The 16,654-nt window shown below is 44.8% G+C and overlaps 2 protein-coding genes across 7 annotated transcripts in view; one reads left to right on the top strand and one right to left on the bottom strand.

Annotated features, from left to right (window-relative positions):
* On the bottom strand, positions 1 to 4,990 carry CREG1 (cellular repressor of E1A stimulated genes 1). The gene is given in 4 exon segments (NM_001305064.2): positions 1 to 1,681; positions 2,240 to 2,424; positions 4,193 to 4,312; positions 4,643 to 4,990. Coding segments are annotated over 4 exon segments (579 nt in total). The 5' UTR covers positions 4,916 to 4,990; the 3' UTR covers positions 1 to 1,680.
* An 8,413-nt stretch (positions 4,991 to 13,403) lies between these two features.
* RCSD1 (RCSD domain containing 1) overlaps positions 13,404 to 16,654 on the top strand; it is a 35,184-nt gene continuing 31,933 nt past the window's right edge. For all 6 annotated transcript variants that reach the window (XM_015296328.4, XM_040698287.2, NM_001030789.2 and 3 more), the window contains exon 1: positions 13,404 to 13,607. In XM_015296328.4, coding sequence (XP_015151814.3) covers positions 13,602 to 13,607 — 6 coding nt within the window. In that variant the 5' untranslated portion in view covers positions 13,404 to 13,601. The remainder of the gene's footprint in view (positions 13,608 to 16,654) is intronic.

Genomic DNA, 16,654 nt, shown 5'->3' with positions numbered 1-16,654 from the left:
TTTTTTCATAAAAAATACTTTAATTTTTTCCAAAAGCCCAGCATCATCAGTCTCACACAACAGAAGTTATGGAGTGATAGGTAATACAGTCAGGTGTCCCCATCAAAAGGATCAGTCCATGCCATAAAATCATTTGGATTTTCACAACTGTTACGTCTTATATAAAAATATTTCCACTATCATATTTAATGTTATCTACTCATCATAAATTGTTTCCATATCTTAAGGCTTTTTTTTTTTAATCCCAAATAGTAGCACACAATGTGTTTAATACAGTAAAATGCACACTTTCTTCCCCTTCACATAGAAGGAAAACTTAATAACTTACTTCAAAAGTGCTTTCATAAATCTTTCCCATACAAGATGAGCATTAGTATAATAATGTAATAACGATGTAGAGATAATTGGAAGTGACCAACTTCACTATTCTAATATATGGATCTACCTCTAAGGATTCTAAATTTTCACATTCTTCACTATGTCGAGCAGGTAATATTTGCTTGGGGTAAAATCAAATTAATTGTTCATAATCACTTTTGAATATTTGTTAACTTCGCACTTGGGAGATGTGACAGGATACAAAAAGATGTTCAATTCTTCTCCGTAGTTGTGTAGGGCTTATTTTATGAAAAAGAATTAACTTTTAACCCTTTTCATTCTCTACAGTTAATGAATCATCTGTTGCATACTGAATTAGTTTCTTTCTCACTCTCAGACTACAGACCTAAAATTGCTGTGTTAGGCTTCCAAAACAAAATATCTACCAAATTCTATTACTGAAAGTAGTAAAAGCTGCTAAGTTGCTACATTGTCATTTGATCAGAATACAAAGCCAAAGACTTCAAAGTTCAAGTCAGTAAACAACTTATTTTTGTATTGGTCTCATTGGATTTACAAGCCACTACTCTTCATATACCACAGTCGGGTACTTTCTTTACTACTATTACTTCTTTAAAAGAATCAGGGCATATAACCACCACTAGACAAAGGTTTACCAAGAACTCATCATGAGCCTGAGGTACACATACAATTTCCATAAATCTAATCATGGTAGCAAAACAGAAAAAAAAAATATCAAATTGTGAGTGTACAGGCATTGAGAAAAAAATTTAGCACTCAGTATATCATCTGATGTTGCAATATAAGCAAGGCTTTCCAGTCTACAGTCAGCTGAGCCATCCTGTAGTGCTGTGTCAGATAAAGTGATATTTTTAATACCACTGACAAATGAAGTGGTATTAAAAATAAAAAGAATTGGAGAGTGCCTACAAACAGAAATGACTTAACTAAGGCACTGGAAGTTTAGAACCAGACTAATCCCTTACTTTCTAGTAAACACAGCATTTCCAAATGTGGACTATCAAGAGAAGTAACATTCCAGATTTGTGTCCTGGAAGGTCTGAACAAGATGGTTGTCTGAACAAGATCTAGTTATGGCTTACGCACAAAGGATTTTGAGTGAGGCATGATTCAATATGTGTTAGATAGTGTGAATTTACATGTGCTTCAGAAGGATTACATGAGCTTATTAACAATGCAAGGTGTAAGAATTTTTTGCATTATGAAGTGCTTATGTGAATAAGCATATTATCAGCTCTACTACACACAGAAAATCTTTCATGGAGCAGTCATCCAAAGTAATCCATTTGTACTATCAGCATCACCAAGGATCTTCCTCTGCCTACAAGGAATAAGAGTAAGAGTGAAATGGTATGTGTGTTTGTTAACTGTGCTAAAAATGTATCTGACAACAGATACAGAATATGTACACTATAAATACATACATATAAATTTCATATACTATACTTCAGTATCATGACAAAAGATTCAAGAGCAATGTATTATTGCTACAATCCCACTGATAGAGCTTCATAAATGCTTAATAGTCTATGTTTAACTATTAGACCAAAACCTAACCTGCCTTGCAATTAATCCAAATACAGGATAGTGACAGTGCTTACTCTGCAGGAGCCCTTCTCCCAAGAGACCTCTTTTAAGCTGAAGTGCAGTTATCCATAGAGAGTTAGTTATAGATACTATGCTTGTTATCTTTAAGTAGGTGGGTCCCCTATACAAATATATCTTGTGATTTGAGATACTGCATCCAGTAGACTACTTAAGGAAATAAGGCAAATGTATATTAAAAAAAAAAAATCAGAGATGAATAATACACGCTGCTAATAAGAAGTGTTACAGCTTCCAAATACAGTGAGTAGAGTGTGCAAACTTAAGTACTTACTAAGGCTTGACATTGTAATATTCTTCTGGTGTCACAATTTTCAGTCCACCAAAATAGTCCAGAACCCAAATATTGGTGATGTTGAATTTAGCAAAGAACCAATTATGATCCTTAGGCCAACTTTCCATCTCAGGGTGCCGAGTGAATAATGCCTTTTTCGCTAAGGCTGCTTCTGAATCATTCACCTGAACAACAGCCAGCAAAATATTAAGACAGAGTCACAAGGAAGACAAATATTATCTAAAACACACTTCTGACTACAGAGTGCTCTTCTTCATTTAGCCATATTTTGCCCCAAAGTGCTCATTACTGTGACAGAGTCTACTTATCTTCAGGATGGTGTACAACTGTACATGAGACAGGCAAACGCTCCAAGGGAGCTGCTTTCAATACTAAATCAAAAGGGTGCTTTAAAGTAAGCAAGAGCAAGAAAGTATTTTATCGACATGAGATTAAGCCTTTCTTCTGTTCTCTAGGGAAAGACGCAGGCTGACAGCTTTGAAAAACGTATTGATTCTGCTCTGATAATAAAGACTATAACCAACCTGACACTGATCTGTCTAAAGACAACTGGATAAACTGGTTTTATACCACACCCTATGCTGTGGACAAAGAAAAACTTTATTGTAGAGATGAAAACTATCCAAGTCCACAGACATTTGTGAAAGGATCTTCAATGGATACTTAAAGTTCTTACTAGAGTGTGAATAAATGGTAGAATAATGAGGTACAAAGCTTTGCTTTTGGTTATTAAAAGACAACTGAACGTTTTTGGTATGAATTAAGATGTCAGCTTTTACTTTTTAGTAGAAAAACAAATAGCAATGTTAACTATCCATTTACAGAGAATGAAATCTTCGTGCGAAGTTGTTTCTTAAAGCACTGTCTGAGTTCTAGCTTTCAGTACGTAATCTGGAATAATGTTTTTGGAGACTTTTCTTTTTTCTCCATATTTTCTCCATGTTCTTCAAGATTTAAAGTGTGTACAACCTGACTGGGCAAACAAAAACCAGGGGGAAAATATAAAGTGTCTTTGGCATTAGTACTTAAGCAGGAATGGTGTTCAATTAAGAATAAAAACTGAATAAGAGGCTGGAAAGTGTTTTGTTTCTGATCCTAGTAGTGATAGATTTGGAATGATATACAAATTATCAAATTAGATACGACTCTTCAAATCAGTAAGCAGCAACAACACACATCGTGACCTCGGGTGTTATCTGGAACAGCAACAAATCACAAAACAGACGAGTATTCCTGCTGCATTATGAGAAGGCAATGCTTTAGGTGTAATTTTACCTCCTCTGTACCTGCTCATTCAGGGACACCCACAAACCAAACAGTGTTCAGATGTATTTTCAAGCACACACACACACACACACCATGAAATAACAAAGTCTACAAGAGAATGGAAGCTGAAATGTGTGACTACTTAACGTGCAAACGTTTAAAGGATCAAATCAACAAGAGGTCTGGATACGGTACAAAAGCATTTAGAATAAATGGTACTGGAATTAAAATAGTTCCAGTACTGATGACAAACCTCATGAAGGCAATTAAAGGATTGCTAGAGTGTAATGTAATCTGAGGCACGAAAGCACCAAGTATAAATTCAGGCTATCACATAAAAGACACCAATGATGAGTCCTCACCCTCACCAATTTTACTTAATAATGGGACTAAGATCTTCAACGAATAACACACGCAGTTCTAAATTCCTTCTATGGCAGCAACAGCACCAGGTGAGACAGTAAACCTTTTTCTATGTCTAATGCTTGTAGCTTTACAGCTTGGATTAATATGTATTTTAATAAAGTTCGGGCCACGCACGTGTCAAAAGTGGTTGAGCCACAGAACCTAATGAGTGTAAGACGTGAGGGAAGCACGAACTCGGACGTTTTCATCGTGGAAGTTTCAGTTCCCAAACAGACCCAGCGCGAACTTCCCACCGCTTACCTTCACAATGCTCCCACAGAAGATTATGTGGGCGCACAGAGGGTTCTGAGGGTCATATCTGTGCTTCTTGCAGTACGGAGTCTGTGCCAAAGACACGGTCAGGGAGGCATTCGAATTGACCTGAAACACAGACGGTACGGTAAGAGGTTCGCGTACCCTCACAGAGGGAAGAGTTACACCACGTTTTCAGCTTTCTGAGGAAGTCGCTCAACTGGGAGAAGCTCTGACTCACCGTTAGTCAGCACTATCTGCTACCCGCTGCCTCCCTCCACGTGACCGCCGTACAGCAGCCCGATAAACCCAGGTCAGGAACTCAGCGAAGGAAACTGCTGGCTAACAGCTCACATACCGGAGAAATCAGGCTATCGGCACCACTGAGACGCACGGTTAAGCTATTTTTACGCACCAAAGCGACAGCCGAGCCGCAGACACACGCGGCCCCCCGCTCACCTCCAAGTCCTGCACGGAGATCTCCATGTCGGTCAGGTACAGGTAGGGCACGCCGCTGCCGCCGCCGGGCCCCGGGGCGCCGTCGCTGATGGAGAAGATGTTGGCGAAGGGGCGGCCGCGCAGCCCTTCCTGCGCGGAGAGCGTGGCCAGCGCGCCCCAGTCGCAGTTGTGCAGCACGAAGCGCGCCATGCGGGCCGCCTCCTCGGGCGGAGGAATGGTCCCGCGGGCCAACGCCGCCAGCGCGGCCGCGCACAGGAACGCCAACAACACCATGGCGGACCGCCGCTGCCACCGACGCCACGGTCTATCGCAAGCGCCGCGGCGACGGACTACAACCCGGCGCGGGGTGGGGCGCGTCACTCTGCTCTCCGCCAATCGAAGGCAACCTGCCCGACTCTCAGCCAATGGGAGATGACGGGAGGCGGGGCCGAGCGCGTCGGCTGCCGGAGGTGGTAAACAACTCTGACAGACCTGGCTCGCCGTCGGGAGGAGCGGGAAGGGGGGCGGGGACACGGTGATCCAGCAGCCAATGAAAGGCCTCGACGGAGCTCTCTGCCAATCACATTTCACGAGGGGCAGAGGGGCGCCTCGCTCCCCTTCAACCTCACCGAGTGTGTTTACACTGCCTATGTGGCAGCGCGTCGTAGAGAAGCCTACGCTGACCGAATGCCACAGTTACCGGGTTTGCGGGAGCATAAGCTGAGATCAGCAGCAAAAATGACAAGTTTCTCTACTTCAAATATTTATTTCGTGCCAGTCCGAGAAATATTCTCCAGCGCCGTTCTGCAGCACCTTGCAGCATGCCTGGTGCAGATGGAGGAATAGAGCAGGAGTGCAACAAAGCATGAAGCGTGCCACACCCGGCCTTCTCGGCTCTTTTCCACATTCAAGTCTCTGACAGAGCTCGATGGGTCGGTTGCTGGCTCAAGATCCAGCTGTATGCAAAGCTGAACTGACAGCTAAAATCATCCAGGTAACAGTGCCAAGAGTAGAATACTCTGCGCTGATGGCATCTGCCAAAGAACAGCCTTATGGAAAAGAAAGGGTGAGCCCTCCTGTGAAGACTGCAAAAGCCTTTTCTCCAAGAGTTCTATTTGCAATAGGATCACCTCAACATCCCAAAGCCCTTCTAGCCAAACCCCAAAAGCCACATTGAAACAGGCAGACTTTCCATCTCCCAGAATTGGATATGCCAAGAGTTTTCCTTTAGCTTTACTCATACTAATGGATGGTGTTACGTTACAAAGATGAGTCCCACGTGCCTGTTCTGGAGTCCTTTTTGTCTGATAAATGATCAGGTCCAGACCGTAATGGTTTCCAAGCCTTCAGCTGGCGCAGGTCACACGCTTACAAGAGGCCCTTCAGGGCTGGGCAGGTCACACGCTTACAAGAGGCCCTTCAGGGCTGCAACCAAGGCTTCTTTCTCACCATGCATGCTTCTCATGTGACATCTGTCCCCGAGTACCTCTTCATACGGCACGTGTGTAACCAGGCACCAGCTGAGGCTGTGGGCACGTGAGAGGGATCCGGCTGTGGGCTGCCAGGCCAATGAACCGAAAGGCCTGTGGGAGTGACGGTGTATGCCACAGGAGTCATTCGTTGGGCTGAACTCGGGCAAGACTTGAAGAAAAATAAACCGCGGATCCATTTGTACACTGTCCTGTAGCTGTGTAAAGGCAGAATAAAACTGTTTTTCCTTTAGTATTCCTCTCACTTCCAGGGAGCAGTCGGTGGCATCCCTCTGGGGAAGGAGAAACGCTGAAACACAAAGCTTTCCACTGCTGCCCTCTCCTGGCAATGCTCGGGAGAAACCTGCTCTGTTGTAGCACATGCCTCTTATTTGGAGCAAGTTCTATCCCAGGGCAAAGCGCTGAAGAGAAAACACGACAAGAAGAGAAGTTAGTGTGAGAGAAAAGAAGGCTGCTTGAAAGGATGCTAGATAGGATTGTGGGAAGGGATGCTTTTATGTAGATAGGAGTGTGGGCCACATTTGGAGGAGGGCCGGGAGTGAAATGTGTTGAAAAAGACTGCAACTGTTCTGCAGAAGTGAAAATAGTGTGGAAAAGAGGGACCAAAATGATCTAGAGTTCCTAATCTGTTTAGTTTAGGATTTAAGATGAGGAACACATACTGCAACAAGCTCTTTTTGTTAGAGATTTTGCTTGCTGAAGTATAGATATTGCTTCCTCTTTTTCCACCAACGTGTATGCATGCAAGCACTCTTCTTTTTCACAGCAGTTCTGCCTTCTGAGAACCAGAGGGAAGGGTTCATCTTTCCCCCTCTGCAGATAAATGGACAAGTGGCAGGGGAGGGTGGGGGGTTGAGGATGGGTGCCTGGCTGATTTTGCTGGGGAACAGAACAGCGTCATAGGGAGCAAATGGGAGGTGGTTGGTGGAGTCAGTACAGGAAAGAAGGGATGTCACAGAAGTGAAAAAGGATAGAAAGGAAAGGAGATAATGAAGATGATGGAAGGAGGTGGGGTTTTTTTGTTTGTTTGTTGGAAGCTTATATGTTACAGAGTTTACATTTATTAGCACAATGTATTTGCCAAATGTGGTTATCTGTTCTTCAGCAGAAGAGTGTACATTACCGGAGGTGTTCCCCAGACAGTATCACTGCACATGCAAGCTTTTCCTCTGCTTCCTCTCCCACTGCAGCCCTGCAGTGTCCTGCAGCCCTCCCTGTGAGCAGCCACCATGGGGTGCTGCTGCCCAGCCCTGCTCACAGTGCTCGCAGAGGCCGGCGAGTACACCTGCTCATAGCCCTCTTGGGGGATTTGGGCTGCGTCCAGTGGGCGTTCATCGCTGAGCAGCATTTGTTGACACGAGTAGTGTTGGCTCTGTGTGCTGCAGGGAGCAGGATTTATTAGGCTGAGTACTCTTCGCTGTGGGCAATACACGCCAACATTACAGACTGCCTTGCATACTGCACTGAATGAAGGGGGCTTGTACTGGCCCCCTTCTTCTTGGATGGCTGTTGGGTGAATCTGTAGGGTGAAGAAAGTAGTCTTCAACTCCTTTTGCTTGCTCTGAAGCAATGTTATCTGAAGTAAATGTCCAAGCCTCTTTCACTTCCTCAGCTAGATCTCAGAAAGGAGAAGGATTCTCTCTGTTGCAATGCAATGAGTCTAGGGGCGTCCAGGATCCTTGCATAACAAATTCAGAACAGTATTGCTAGCCACCAGTTCCCCTTTTCAACTTATGTTCTTATTTACATCAGCAAAACTGCAAATAAATGGTAAAATCTTACTGTAATTGAGCCCATTTACTCCCTCCAGGTGTTGGCCAGGTAGTGGAAAAACTGTAATTTTAGTGTGGTTTACATACCATAAGTTGGAGGATCTATTTGGAGACCGTGTCGCTGGAGAAGGTGTATTTTAGCCAGAAAGTCGTCAAGGTCTCCACCCTGCCCCATGTTTCATCATGCTCCGGCTGCCCTCTTCACAGCTGCTTTTGCCCTGAGCCAGCTCCACTGAGATAGCATGGTTGTTTGATGGGCTGGACAAGTTTTCTCTTCAGATGAAGCCTGGCTGGGAGCTGGGCCAGGCTTCCTGTCTAGATCACGCAGTCTCTCTCTCCATGAACAGAAACCTTTCTTTGTGCAGATAACGCTTGCAGGCCGTGCAGTCTGGTCCTGAATAGTGCTTGATTTGTGAGCCAGGCCAGCTCTCTGCATCCAAATGACAGCCAGAGTGATTAAAGTCACTCGCCGCTGCATTTGACAGAAGGAACGGGCCTCTGAGTCAGCTCTGGCAAAGCTGAAGTACTCAGTGCTTTGAAGTGCCAGCACTGGGTGCCACAGGAGTCCCACCATGCAAATTGCTTCTAAAAAAGTTAGTTAGTTATCAGTCTGAGGAGACACCAGCCCTGCTGGACAGTGCAATACAACTACTGTTAAGAAACTTTGCACCATACAGAATTTTTCTGAACACGAAAAGGTGTTGTGTGCTTGTGCCTAATACATTTATTTGGTCTTGTCCTCAAAGTTCCCAAATCACATTTGGTTTCTGCCCCTTTTGTCTGTATATATTTCAAAAGAGAGGTGAAGTGAACGGGGCACTGGCCCAGCATTCATCGAGAAGTCCTTCTATCTTTTTAACAGTTGCAGCACAGAGCACAGCAGTGCAAGTTTCCTCTGTGTGTAACCTGCTAAGGAGCAGAAACGTTGTTCTGTTTTCAATCAGAAAATCTTGCTGTTGAGTCAGAGCTCGGGCTGCCTGCTGAGGAACCTGGTTAGAAGGCATTTGTGACACTGCTTTTTGTGATGCTGAGATGTGCAGTAGGACTGGCTTGGGAAGGATGTAGTAAAAAACGTTGTATCCAGCACAGAGACCAGAGGCTGTGTTAGCAACCCTGTTCTGATTATAACTTTGTGTTTCCATTAGGTCTTGTTGCATATTAGAGCTAGTAATGGGTGGAGAACCCTACAGTCTAGAAACAGGCCAGCAATGGCTGCTGCTGATAATATTTGTCACATCACTGAATTAATAGAATGCAATGCAGCCATGCCATATAGTACCCCAGTTCAACCTGTTTTCTAAAGTCAAGTGGATCAGCAGTGAAAGTAGAGCTCTCTGAAGAAATTCAAGTGCTGCAAAAGGTGATGCTAGCCTCCTGTACACTGCTTGCCTGTCTTAGGTTGCCTGGTGTAAGTGGGGGTGGTGAACTTCAGTGTGATCTTCTTCCTAAGAGCAGAACCACTGTGGCAAGGCACTGCAGGTGAAATCCACCCTGCATAATACCGTGTTTTTCTAAGTTGGCTCTGTTCAGGGACAGGCTTTTCACCTAATTTGTACAGAACCATGATGTTAGCGCTCAGGCACAGCCTGGCAATCAGGAACATTTGGAATGATTCAACCTTTTCTGTTAGTGTCTGTCAACTGCTTTTTTACGCGACCACTGCGCAACGCACACAATCTTGCACTCCCTATCCAATGCAGCTCAGCGAGAGTCCCTTATATCCATTCCCCTTCCGTTTAATCCAGCAGCTTTGGTAACGGAGCATGCCCATTCCCCTCAGCTCCCAGGAGTGTACCACGTGTGGCACGTGAGTCTGTGTGTATGAGCGCGCGGTCGCACGTGAGCGTGTGTGCGTGTGTTCTCAGATGTGCCTCACTGCAGCTGCAGAATTAGAGCAAAAAATATATATATATCGATAGTACAGAGCGTTCCAACTGACTTCATTTCCTGCCGATAACTCCCTGAAGAGGAGGGTGAGGCTGAGCGTTTGCAGCATTAGTTTAAAGCTGAGAGGCGAGGGCAGGGTTAGCAGGAGCAGATATTTCTGAACGCAGCCAGCAGAATGGTGGGTTCAAAAAGCAAGTTTCCCATAGAAAATGCTGTTCACGTTCGCTTCCTGTGAGCTTGCCTTTGTCAGGGGAGTTGATGTACAAACCCAGCCCAAAACAGGATGCTGGCTTTTAGAGTCGATTGCTCTTTGAAATGGAAGTTCTTTTTTGTTTTTTGTTTTTTGTTTTTTTTTCCTGTGGTCACCCCATCCCCTTTATTTTGCAGTTGAGAGTTAAATTGCTTGAGTGAAATCAGAAAGGTTGAGACCTCCATTTCAGGAGAGTCAAAAACTCAACCTGGTAACAGCTGCTGGTTAATAATATAGATTCTGGAGAACGGTGTGGGTATTACCAGCCTACTTTGGACACACAGATGGACGGAACAATCTCAGATGATGGTACCGACAGGCAAGTTCTAATAAACTCTAAACAAACATTTTAACCAAACACAGAGATTCAATCTATCTTGCAGAGACCCACAGCTCCCTCCACCCTCTGCTAATCCACCACCCTCACAAACCCACCTTCCCAGACTCAGTGCCCACACTGACACACCCATACAAACTAGCTATGGGGACACAAATATCTGAGTCAAAATTGCAGTTGCCCTCCAAAGCTTTCCTTCCTGAGTGGCCTCTGAAGAAAGAACCGCCACGTCCCCACATGTCCTTTCTATTGATTTAGTATCGTAGGGATGTCCCTTACTCCATAATTCATTGCCAAAAAGCAAGAGGTCAGCAATTATTATATATGGCATTGCTAAGCATGGCAGAACTAGTTATACTATGTCTTCTTCAGGCACGCCAGGATGAGTGATTGCATATAGCAGGAGCACCAGTCATTTGTTCTGAAGTGAACTTGCTCTTTTGGCCTCACACGTATCGAAGAAGATCAGCTGGGCTGCAGAACCCAGGGGTCCACAAGCACAGCATTTTATCACCCCAGTGAAATTTGTATTAGTCTGTCTGTTTTAATGCTATTTGTGATGACTGTTGTTTTTTAATCTCCTGAGAAGAACAGATGTAGAAACTTCTTCTGCATGTACCAACAAATGAATCCTATGAACGTCCCAGAAAGTCTGTAAACAGAGATACAGAGGGTCACACTCCAGAATATTTCACATTCATGCTTGCATGTACACATCATGTAAAACGCTCAGCTCCTCAGTACAACCTCCCTTAATAACATTTTTTTTCAGAAGGTTCCTGCAGTTAAAGCATGTGGGTTGTTTGTAACACATTTGTTGGTACTTTTCAGTCCAGAAAAATAGAAAGCCTCGAGCAAATCCACACCTTGTGTCTCCCTTTCTGGAGAGAAAGAAAATGTTTGCGCCTTTTCTCTCCTTGCTTGCTCAGGAAGGAAGAATAGACATTAATAAACGGAGTACTGTGTACCATGCTCAGAGCAATGGCATTTGGGAATTCTGCCGGCAGGAAAGATTTACTTCATGGCAAGATACTTTGGAGCATAAATAAGTAGAATGGAGAAGTGTGTGGGGGGGGGAGGGGGGGTGGGGAGGTGTAGCTGTAACTCCCTGTCCTTTATTAGTGTGGGTAAAGTGATACTATCCCTGCCTAGCGGTTTCCTTTTCTGTAGGCCCTTTTCTGTAGGCCCAAGCAGTTTCCTCCACAGTGTAAAAGCTCTGAAAGCAGAAAGAAAATACTGACATGGACCTGAGCACAATGAAGCAACCATGGTATGTAACTGGTATCTAATTTTGGCGGTCTGTTACATGACAGACAGCTTGAAAGTGACATTTGCGACCAATGTCCACAGTGAACTCCCTGAGCATGAAATTCTGCTGCTGCTGCAGCAGGCAGAGGAAGGCCAAAAGTGTCGTGCCCTCCCCACCCCAACCTGCCTCTCATCGTTTCAGTTCCTATCCACCCAACTTGTGCAGAACTTTAAGAAATGAACAGAATTTCCAACCAAGAAGGAATTTCATTTTTGTATTCCTTTTAGAATAATAATCTTCATTTTCTTAGGTTTCTTGTTACGGCATCTGCTGGTTGCTTACACTAGAGAGGATTCAACTAATCCAGTGTTTCAGCAACAGAAGCTTATTTTGTCTTCTTGCCTAACTTCCAGATTGCAACAACGCAGCGTACCATTCTTTTGGCTACGGACTGAGCAACACTCTGTATGGAATTTAGGAGATAATGAGACCGTGATTTAAATCTACTAATTCCTATACTTTCTAAGGAACTGTAGAAGTCCTACAGCATTCAGTACTGTAAAAGTTAAGCATGCCATAAAAACAACCATATTGAGACAATTTATTGGTACCAATAATCTGGGATTTGATGATGTTCACATTTAAATCCATTCCGGAGTGTTTTCCTCCACGGGCAGCAGAGACTTGGGAAACATTGCAAGTATGCATCGCCTTCAGAAAAGATGCTTTAACCCTCTTCTGCCCTCAACACGACAACGTGAAGCTGTGTGACTGGAAAGGCAAGGAAGCCAAGCAGAAGACAAAGGGGGTGTTTCCAAATTCCTCTGCACCACCCTGCTCTCAGGAGGTGGGGACTGAAATTCTTGAGAAGGAGCATGTGCAAACAGTTGCTAAAACAGGAACAAGATGTATAGTTTACAACACTGCAGTCTGAATGGAAAGGGAAACCGCAGCAAACATTCCTGAGGCTTAGTTTTTCCCATCTGAGTTTTTGCACCTACACAGAACCTCTCACGTCCAGTGTGCAAGTCTGCCCTTCCCTTCAAAAGGAGGGATGAATGAACTGCAATTTCTGTCCTAGTAACGTGAGAAATGAATTTGGAATGGAAAGAGCAAGTCCTGCTCTAGAGCTAGCCGGTGACACCTTGCATGGGGATGCTGTACTCGTGGCTGCTTTCGTGCAGCACCTTTCTCAGCGACGCTGTGGTCTCTCTTCAGGGAATCACCCAACAGCATGTTAGTACTGCTGATATTGTGCCTGGGAGCCCCAGCAGTGGACCAAGGTAACAAAGCTATATCTTCTGTGCAAATGCATTGCCACCGGATTTCTGCTCCTTTTCCGCCTCTCAGACTACCCTGAAGAAAGTCCACTGCAATTGGAATTTGAGGAAGAAGAAAGGGACACTGCAGTTAAAGGAAGAAAGGATCTGACTCAAATACAATGAGGAGACCCTGCGGACTTGGAAAGAGAAGAGGGGAAAGGCTGAGGCAGATGTTGGGGAGCAACTGCCAGCAAAAGAGAGAAACAGAGGCAAAACTGGGCTGGGAAGAGAAATAAATAAATAAATGGACGAAGGAGGTGATAGAAGTACAAAGGGGAGATAGAAAGGGAGGGAGGAAATGCACACACGGTGTCCCCAAGTTTGGGCACAGCAGCAGAGTTTGCTGCTTGTTGTCTCATGAGTCCAGCACTCTGGGAAGGACAGTATCTGTTTAGATTTGTGTCTAAATTTAAACTCTGATTGCCTTGCCTCCCCTCCTCTCCTCTCGTCTCCCCTCCCTCCCTTCCTCTCACCCACCCGCCCTTCTTCCTTGTTCGTAGTGCAGGGCCACTCGCTGGGCTCTGTCAGTTTTCAAGCTGAGCGGGAGCGTGGATATTACATACCCTCCACAGCAGCGTGATTTTGCTCTGGCTCGGCTGAAGTTTTCCCACAGATAAGAGGGAAAGGGGTGGGGAAGGAAGATTGCCCTGAGGACACCTCTCTCTTGCAGGACATGGAGGTAAAGAAAACTTACACTTCCACTTGCTTATGGCTCACTCCTAGATCTGCGTTAGCTGCACCTTGCAAAGCAATTTCTCACTGAAAGGGGTTCAGAATACCTTGTTGTTGAGGTTCAGATAAATGCCTCTCCCCTACAATTCCAGCCTCTGCCACGGACCTCAGAATGTTTTACAGGGTTCAGATTTGGAGGTGGGGGGACGCTATGGGGCGAAATTACATCTGTGGAAGGGGAATGAGAAGGACTGCCACTTACTTTAGCAGTTGGTCTCTGAGGTAGGAAAACGAGTTACGTTTTAATGTGAATAGTTTTGAAACGGGGATTTGAAAATTCAGTAAAACTGTGCATGTCAGGAGAAGTGAACGAACTGAACAGGATTAGTGGACTCCTTGGGGCCAATTCCTAGCTGATGCATAGAAGAGCAGCTGTGATTTAGACCCACTTGTCCCCCCTGTTCCACGTGGATCTTGCAGTCTCACTTTCAATACCAGCGGCGTTTTGATTCAGGAAAGCATACTTGAGAGCTGTTGCCGTGGCAAGGTGAATGAACAGTAGAGCCACAGGACAACTGCCGTGGTTTTCTTCACGCTGTGTGCCTTTTGCTTCTAGGGAATAGGAGCTCTTGTCTCTTGGCAGGCACACTGCTGATGGACAGGGCTGTGGAAGTAGGAATGAGAGTCCCCTGCCTTTTCAGTCCAAACCTTCTCTTGTATAGCAGCCTCTTAGGCAAGGTAGTTCACCTCTCTTTGCCCCCTTTCCCATTCATATGAAATGGAAGTGACAGTGCTTGCTTTGCTCGTGTGAGATTGGATTCACTCGCTTTCCAAACCGTTTTCGAGTAGCAGAGAAAAAACTGCATTTAGGAGGGGCACAGAAGATAGAAATGTGATTACAACATTGGCAAAACCTCAAATGACGAAAGAGGACTTTGGGTATTTCTTTCAGCAAAATACAGTTCTTACCAAACGCTTTATATTAATCTTCCCAGAAAAGCCTTTTCTTTGTGCCTTGGTGTGGCACCAGCAGTGTGGAGCACACAACAAAGCCAGGCACCACTGCAATTTTTCTTTGAAGATTTCCAGCACATAACTCATCTGGGCAGCTCTGATAACGCCCAGGTGTTAACATCGCAGTCCTTGTTATCTGTGCTGGCCTGCCCTGCAGACGGGGGTTAGAGATCAGGCACGTTCATTGCAAGATAAGTCCTCAACAGACTATCTAAAAAACTGTGGTGTTGAGCAGAAGCAAGCATTGCTGAAACCAGTGCAGCATAGGTGATACGTGGCATGGCAAATACAGAGCTTTATGAGGGCTTTTAGGTTTGTCAAAGCCTGGATCAGTGGCTATTAATGCTTGCTTCATACTTTTTCACTGTGTAGTATCCTGTCACGTCTCAGAGGGGCTGTTGAACTCTTAATTTGTTATCACTGCACTGCACAGGAAGTAGCATATGGAGCAAAAAATAATTGAGGGCTGAAACAGATATTCTGTCTTGTTGAGGACTCTTTGCCCCATCTTCTGTCCTCTTCTCAATATGGAGACTGCACTTCTCGATATCTTCTGTTGTCTGCTACAGGGGTGTTTTAGAGCTGCAAGGCACGGACCTGTGTTTGCTTCTGGGAGACGTGTCACACTTGCAGTGGGTCCGACTGTCAGGAAGCTTCTCTGAATTGCGTAGCCTATGACTTTCATCCTTTTGATTCTGACCCTCGACCTCTATTTCCAGCTCTTTTCTCATGCTAACTTGTTGCCAGATCAGCTCTAGATTTCTGCACCTATTCTTATTTTTAAAACACCTCAACTCCCCAGACACATTTTTAGTAGTGTGAGGGGAGGAGGCCTCCCCTCCTTGCCCCAACCCTCCAAAAAGGTGGTTGATGTCCCAGACTTAACATATTAGACCAAAACAAAGCAAAGAGCGAAGACTTGAGTTCCCACCTGCCAATATCCTGTTTCTTCCTGAGAGCTTTTCACAGGCAGCGTGAGCAGGACACGGAGGCTCATTACCGTTTTTGCTTTAAAAAGCATGTAATGGTCCTGTGCGACAGGAACAAGAAGTTCTGTCATTTCCCTTTTTGCTTCATCGGCAGCATGCAGAGCTGCTCTGTGCTTTGCCACTGGCATAACTGGCAAGCGCTTTGCTCTAGTGGGACACATGAGGATTACCAGCATTAGGGAAAGAAGGGCAGAGGGCTGACCTAGACAGATGATTTCCATCACATCTCTGGCAGGAAGACCCTGTTTTTGAAGAATCTACAGAAGCAAGACAAAAAAAAGCAGCAAGACCCGGTTCTTGCCAGTTCATATAATTTTGTAGTCTGCTGATGTGCAATACTTTTTTTTGTTTTATTTTGTTTTTGCAAAGACCCAGCTCCTTGATGCAAGATAGACTTGAGAACTGGTTTTCATTCCAGCGTTAAAGCTGATCAAATGAGATTGAAATAATGAATCTACCACAAACAGACTGTTAGCTGCAAGAGTCCATAAAGCAGCCGCCAAATCTTTGCACTTACATTAAAAAAAGGATTGTGTTGGTTAGCTTACACTTTTGGATTTGGTCCAAGCTGTTTCATTCTCTTAGTTGTATTAAACCTCGCTGAAAATGTTGTGAGTTAAGGCATCCACTGACAGCGCTTGTGGCTTTCTGCAGCTCGTATTCAACAGCAGTCATGGCATTCCTCTTTCCAGCCTCTCTGTAGGAGCTTGGGAGCATGGAGACATTTGAACTTTGCTCACAAAACAAGGGGAAGAGATCCAAACCAGAGTTCCACTTTGGTGGCTCCCTGTGGTGCACTGGGTTCCCTTAGTTGTGAAGATGCTGCAAGAGGCTTTATTTCAGGAAGACTCTTCTCCCCTTTGTGCCTACCAACAGATTTCATGTCTTTCTTTGCTGTCATCAATCCCATGTCTCTTCTACAATTCACTCCTGCCGGATCTTGATTTTGCCTGTTGTTACATCAGCTAAGCAGAGGAAAGGCCCAGTTCTAAGCAGAGGCTCTGCTCAGTTTTTCACTTTCCTACTGGTCCCCAGCACTGTGCTCTCCCTA

This window comes from Gallus gallus, chromosome 1, assembly GCF_016699485.2.
Source record: "Gallus gallus isolate bGalGal1 chromosome 1, bGalGal1.mat.broiler.GRCg7b, whole genome shotgun sequence".
Classification (NCBI taxonomy): domain Eukaryota; kingdom Metazoa; phylum Chordata; class Aves; order Galliformes; family Phasianidae; genus Gallus; species Gallus gallus.
This window is presented reverse-complemented; position numbering and strand designations above follow the sequence as displayed.